Genomic DNA, 7,484 nt, shown 5'->3' on the forward strand with positions numbered 1-7,484 from the left:
TTGGATGGACAAAGATTCCGAACCTTGATCGTTATGCACCAGGCAACTCAAGCAATTCCATTGTGGATACCACATTGAAGGAACACAACATGACCCGAACCCTTCTCAAAGATAATCTTCGAAAGGCAGAACAACACATGGCTACTCTCGTAAACACTCACAGACTGGATAAACAATTTGTAATATGTGATATGGTATACTTACGTCTCAAAGACTACAGACAAAAATCAGTTCAAAACCAGAACTCCAAGAAGTTAATAAAATAATTTACAAACCATTCAAAATTCTTGAGAAAATTGGGCCAGTTGCATATTGCATAGAACTTCCACCGGAGTCCCGCATCCACCCGGTTTTTCACGTGTCCTGACTCTGACAAGAATATGGAGATCCTCACCCTACTCAATTGCCTGATTTCTGCTACAAAGACAGTCACAAATAGGAGCTCGAGGACGAGCTCAGTCTCAGGGAGGGGGTAATTGATGCAGCCCAAGAGTCTGCTGTTGTGAGCCTAATAGAAGGCAATCCACCTGCTACACCCAAGAGCCTAATAGAAGGTTCCAGCTCGGCTGCAAGACTGATCTTGAATTGTTCACCACTCTGCATAAATCCACGAGGAGACTTATTCTCTTTTCTTGACTAAATAAAGAAGCCAATACTTCTCTTAATACCACGTTTAATTATGTTATGCATGCATGTTCCTTAATTTTAGAACTTAGTTAACTTTCATATTTCTATAAATTGTAACATGAAGTGGTGAAATATATATCGGGAAATTGCTCCAAACTCTTGTCTCTCTCAACTTATTCTCTTGGGGATTTGTCATCCATAATTGACTCGTATCAGTTAGCGTAAGAAGTATACCGCAAGGTCTTACGAGACAAGCTAACCGGCCTTGCCCTTCCAATGTGATGCTTCAAAGAGGTAAAAAAAAATAGGAAGTGGTTCAAAAAAAAATTACAATTTTTTTTATACATAATGGTCAACCAGTGAAGGTCCAAAAGTTTCGACCGCCTCACACTTACAGTGTATTTCATAATTTCAATTCCATTCAAATTTATTATCATTTGTTCCACTTGTTTTAGTTTGAAAATACATTACACACCCCAACCTTTTCATAAATTCATTTTATACCTTAAGCATTTTATTATACCAGCTTAATTTAATAAAAATACAGAACAAAATATAAAATAAATTATACCATTAAAAATTCTGGATACGTTCAAAACAATATTAAAATTGCGTATTATTAATAATAGTCTTACTTTTTAATTTTTACATGAACTAGATTTGAAGTCTAAAATTGACAAGTTGAATACGATAGTTAATTTGACGATTTTGGTATAAATGGAACCAAACACAAATTGAGTGACACTTCATAAGTCCTTACATTCAAGTGACATTTTTGAGCCTTTTTGTATATTGTGTCAAATATCTACTTACAAATCTTTTTAAGTTTCTTTAATAATCCATTGTGTTTTTGGATTATAATTATATACAATAATGTATGTACATAACTATGCCATAGGTGAAAAGTTTACGATAACCTTCTTTGTTTTCATCGTTAAAACTTATAAACAATGCACAATACACTAAAAAGAAATTTGATCTTTTGAAAAATAGCACAAAAAGATTCACCATTTCATCTTATTATTACAATGTTAGAACATGAACGTTGTCTTGGTGAATCAATCGTCTGCTAATTTTGTAACATTTATACAGTTATTTTGCTATTGATATGCCCACTTAGATATATTATTATTTGATCTCTCCACTTTCTATCTCTAAAGTGGGGGTGGTGGAAGGTGACAAAGAATGAGCAAACTCGAAACAAGATATCTAGAAAACTAATTGCTTTCCTTTTTCTTTATTTCCCTTTTAAAATGTCGAGGAAACTAGGAGAGAGAAATGACAAATGACAAGACACGTTGCCAAATGCCAACACAATTCCAAAACTTCTTCTTTTAACATGTGATATTAGACATTGTGGATCTTCGTATTAGTCACGTTTATATCATGAGCAAGATCAGGATGGGGATATTAAGACAATTTAATCACTAATGGTAAACAAACTTAACTTTACACACCAAAATGTCATATGGTTTACTGGCACGAGGTGTTGACGAAAAGATATTTTTCAACCAAAAATCGACGGTTTAAGTTTTATTTGGGTCGAAATATCTAGGTTTAGAAGTAAAATATCAAATCAAAGAATTTGTTGTCCTAAAATAAAACTTAACTTCACAGCGTTACTGCCCTAATATCCGTCTTTTTTTACATGTATTGAATACTTCAAATTAAATAGTTGTCATGGTTGATCGGTGTAATCTAGAGAAATTAAATTACCTCATACTATTTCTTCCTCTTAATATGACTACCCACTAGTGCTCAAACTGTTTACCATTTTCACCACTCATCAAATCTTCATAAAAATTTATCACCGAGTAGTGTCCATGTTTCACATCCTTCCTCCACCGAGACAAAATATATTGTGGATGAATTTCTTTAATATCCTTCTCAATCAATATCTTCTCCATATGCCTACAAATAATTCCGCGAAACACAAACAAATGACAAGAACGTTGTATATCAAATGCAATTGCATCATAACTAACGGTATAAACAACTCTTTTTGTTTAAATCTCCATGTTTCCCTTCGATAATATTCGTGACATTAAATACATATTGTGCACCATCCACTTTGACCAATAAAGAATTGCAAAACAACATACCCCACAACTCATCTTGAAATAACTTAAAAATTGCATTTGTGTACGCCTCCTGAAACTGTCTCTCAAAATAAAACTCAGTTACTAACTTATATGAAGAATTAAGAGACTCAAAATCAGCCTTATTTTCTTTCTCAATCTTGATTTTTAGCGCGTTGTCATATTGCTCAACAAATTGTCGTAATGAGGTTTTAGAATTAACATACGCATCAAAAAAAGTATCCATGCTTTGACTTCATTGTGTAGTAGACATCTCTGCCCAAAAGTTTACTTTTGCATATATCGGCACCCAACGACTTCGATCGTTGAATAAAGAACATAACCACTCATTTTTTTCAAGTCCATATTTTTCAACTAGCTTGCACCACCCATCTTCAAACTCTTGAGTGTCCATAGACTCATACACAAGGGTTTTTAGAGTATTCTTTATTAATTTATATTGATCCAACCTACTTAATTTTTCAGGAATCTTTTTCATAATATGCCAAAGACAAAAATGATGATGAGATTCGGGGAATACCTGTGCCACAGCTCCTTGCATTGATCGACATTGATATGTTATTATTGCTTTTGGTTCCCTTCCATTCATGCATTCTAACCATGACTTGAATAACCATACATATGTTTCTGTATCCTCTCGTGAAAGAAAACCACATCCAAATAAGATAGATTGTCGATGGTGATTTACTCCAAAAAATGGTGCAAACGGCATATTACATTTTGTTCGTCAAATATGTGTTGTCAAATGAATAACATCTCCGAATGACTCGTAAGCTGCCCTAGACCTTGCATCTGCCCAAAATACATTTTGCATACGACCTTCATCATCCATGTCAATCACGTAGAAAAAATGTGAACTTCTTTTTTGCATACGGACAAAATAATTACGAAGTGCCTCAGCATCCCCTAACCCAAGTCTTAGTTGTCTTACTTTTGCAATGTAAGATCTACAATCTGTCTCGCCAAATGGCAAATTGTCATGCCCTTTCGCTTCAACAACTAACAAATGAAAACTTTTGTTTAATGGAATTCCAGCATAATCATTCAACTCAAGTCTTCTCTTGGCATATGAATCCATTTTCTTATGTGATCAATGAAAACGAGATTTTTTTGGACTTAAAGCATGGTTATGTTCAAGAAAAACACGAGAGATAGTACATCTTCCATCACCATATGCAATTACACAAATTTTTGCTTGGCAATTTGTTTTGGAAGACTTTAAATATGTTTTATATGTCTTAGGCACATATACACCTCCTCTGAAAACATCCAAGTGAGTAGTATGTTTTGGCAATACATTCTTTTGTTCTTGTACTAGCTTTCCGTACACCAAATCCAATCTGGTATGCATATTTTTTAAAGTAATCTTCAAGTTTGTTTTCTGAATCAAACATCATTCCAACTTTAGGAATGTTTTGATCTTGAGGATTGAGAATTGTATCCCCTTCACTTAAATCCGCATCATCCATACTTATCAAAGACTCTATGAAATATTTAATTTGGGTTTAATATTCTCTAAGAAATTTATAAGTTTTAATAAGTATGATTCAGAGACAAGACCAGTGATTGGTTGGATTAGCGTAAAACGCGCAGATAAGGACGTAAGTCGCGGCGCCGGACCACAATCATCGTCGGGACAATTTGCCTCTGTTCATCATAACTAAAACAAGTAAGTTTTCTTAAAGAATTTTAAAGCAAAATTATTTAAATATGAGTAAATTTTCACGCATACTATCTAAAAAATATATTCCTGGTAAAAATATCGATAATGAACAAGATTATGATAATCAAATAAATTCTATTGAAGAAACCATTAATGTCATAGAACAAAGTTTGAATGATTGGACAATACCTAAAACTAATGTTAATACAATATATAGAATAGGAACTTTTGACTATTTTCAAGGTTATTCTATTAAAATGACAGAACAAACTTTGTCTATTGGTCAAAACCAACAAAATTTACATTTATTATCATCACGATCTATTCTAGAACATAGAATGAAATATAAATTTTTACAGGTTGGTTTAGTCCAAATTGCTATCAAGCATTTATTCAGACTTGGAATAGATGCCCCTGTTCTCCTTATTTTAAGAGACAAGAGACATAAAGATTTTCAAAATTCTATTTTAGCTATGGCTGAAACAAATATTGCTAACGGACCTATTTATTTCAATTGTTATCAAAATTTTTCTGTAGGGTTATTTGATAAAAATATTTCAGATACTTTAGTGTTAACTGTAGAAACAAAAAATTTAGAATTTAAAGATGATACAAAGCCTTTAGCAATAATTTATCGTGTTTGTTACAAAACTATGACAACTACACTTGAACCGAAAACACGTTTATCGAGTCCTAAAAATGAAACAATTATTTTTGAAGCAAATACTAACCATACCAAAGTTCACACACCAGAAAGTTTAAAATGGTCTGATATAACTCAATCATGTAACTGGAATTTACAAAATGTTATCGATCCAAAACCACTAGACTCTTCAAAACAAATCTCAAATATTATAGAATATAATGATGGTTCAGTAGATATAAATTTTTCTTCCTTAAAAATTTCATCATCCAGATTATCGACTTCTTTTATCCCGGAGACAAGTTCTTCAAAATCTCCGTTATCAAAGTCAAGATCTTTAAAACTAAAAACTGTTGACTATACTAATTCTATTCCCAAACCATTATATCAAGATGACCAAAATAGTGAAAATAGTTTACCTAGTCCTACTAAATCAGATTTTATTGATGAACTCCAAAATTTTAAGCAACAAATATGAGTTCTAAAGTACAAATTAATTGTTCAAAAAATAATAAGCTTTGGGCTAATATGTTAAAAAGACATTGGAAGATAAATTCTAATATATGCAAAACCATTCAACGTTTAGAAGAAACTAGAATTCATGAAGATTATAATTTATACAAAATACTTCCATATACTAATGAATATAATAAACAAATAGAAAAAATTTCTAGGCTCACAATAGGAATAAAAAAATACGAAAAATCACGAAGTCATAATTTAGAATCAATAAAACATATTTCTTCAATCCTAACAAAAACAACCTGTTAAAATGAATTTCTCAAATTTAGAATATCAAGTTGACTTTGATTACTTAAAAAATATTGAGTATTACAAAGATTACAATAATAATAAAAAGAGCTTGGCACGAAGAAAATTTTTCATACTACTTAAGATTTCTTCATTTAGGCCTTTGGGAAGATTATGTTTTATCAAATAAAATTCATTCTCCTTTTTTTCAATGGTTTGAGTTAATTTATGCCCCTAAACATAAAATAAATTACCCATTTAAAAATAATTCTATCACTCCCATTTTAGAGAAAAAATATAAAGATATTATTTCTAATAAAGAAATTATTGTTAATTTTCCACCAAAAGGAGAAATTATTATTAACGATATGTTTATTGTGACTCCTTTAGTTCAAGCCCCAAATCAATTAACTACGGAAAAGGGTCTTCAAAAAATTATTTACCAAAATAATTATGCAAACGAAACCTTATCTAGTATTACCGAGCATTTAGTTAAAATTGAAGAAAATTTTTTGGCAAGAATGACAAGAATGATAATAAGCAGAATATGGTAAGCACTAGCAATATAAGTTTTGTTCCTTGTCAAATCGATGGTAATTTTAATCTAGGAAATACGGATTTAATTAACGAATTAGAAAAAAGACTTTCAAAACTTCATATCTCAAACACTAACAGTATTAATACCCTTACAAATGATGAAGCTGAAAATAGTGATATTAATAGTGAAACAAATTTTGAAACCCTTGCTCAACAATTTGATAATTCAAATAATGATATTAGTCAACTCACTAATGATTTTTCAAATCTTAATAAAATTCATCAATCAAAACGAAGCTCTTTCGGAAAGAATCCAAAGTCAAGCATAAGAAATTATTGGAATAGGCCCTCTCTTCCATATGTTCAACTAAAAGAACGAACTTTTCAATTTGATCGTTCTCAATATGATGGTAATTCTGTTTATGAATGGAATGTTGATGGCCATTCTGAACATCAAATTATGAATATTGTACAAGAAATGACTATGGCTGCTAATGCTTATAAAGCCCATAATAATACTCAACTTCAAATTGTTAATATTATTACTTCTGGTTTTACTAGTAGTCTTAAAGGATGGTGGGATTTCTATATTTCACAAGAAGCAAAAGATTATATTTTATCTACTAAGAAAACTATTATAAAACAAGAAAATAATCAACAAATACAAACGTTTGAAGATGATATGGTTAATACTTTAATTTTTGCTATTATCAAAAACTTTGTAGGAGATCCTACTACTTTTCAAGAAAAAACTTCAGAAATTTTAATGAATTTACATTGCAGAAAACTTACTGATTTTAGATGGTATAAAGATAATTATCTTGTTAAAGTTTTTTCGAGACCTGATTGTAAAGAGTCTTATTGGAAAGAACGTTTTATTGCTGGCCTTCCAAAACTCTTTGTAGAAAGAGTTAGACAAAAATTAAGAGAAAATTTTAATAATACCATCCCTTATCAAAATTTAACTTATGGAGATCTAATAAACTACATTAATAAAGAAGGATTAGCAGTTTGTGCTGATCTTAGGTTTAAGGAAAAGCTCAAAAAAGATAGAATTAACAGTAAAAATGAATTGGGAAATTTTTGCCAACAATATGGTTATCATCCCTTGAATGGTCCGTCTACTTCAAAATCTAAAGTATATAAGAAAAAATCTTCAAAATAT

At 30.9% G+C, this 7,484-nt stretch overlaps 1 protein-coding gene and 1 pseudogene across 1 annotated transcript; both read right to left on the reverse strand.

Annotated features, from left to right (window-relative positions):
- Positions 1 to 2,961: 2,961 nt before the first annotated feature.
- Positions 2,962 to 3,438, reverse strand: LOC145130730 (protein FAR1-RELATED SEQUENCE 6 pseudogene; annotated as a pseudogene).
- A 15-nt stretch (positions 3,439 to 3,453) lies between these two features.
- LOC145130732 (protein FAR-RED IMPAIRED RESPONSE 1-like) lies at positions 3,454 to 3,804 on the reverse strand. Its single transcript, XM_079065503.1, has one exon. It carries the CDS (start codon positions 3,802 to 3,804, stop codon positions 3,454 to 3,456), a length of 351 nt encoding a protein of 116 aa, XP_078921629.1.
- Positions 3,805 to 7,484: the final 3,680 nt, after the last annotated feature.

The sequence above is a fragment of the Lactuca virosa genome, chromosome 8 (genome assembly GCF_052849685.1).
Source record: "Lactuca virosa cultivar CGN04683 chromosome 8, Lactuca_virosa_CGN04683_v6, whole genome shotgun sequence".
Lineage (NCBI taxonomy): Eukaryota > Viridiplantae > Streptophyta > Magnoliopsida > Asterales > Asteraceae > Lactuca > Lactuca virosa.

What these genes read in the sequence shown, in the direction of transcription:
- LOC145130732 (XM_079065503.1), bottom strand. Translation starts at nt 3,804, where the DNA reads ATGGATTCATATGCCAAGAGAAGACTTGAGTTGAATGATTATGCTGGA.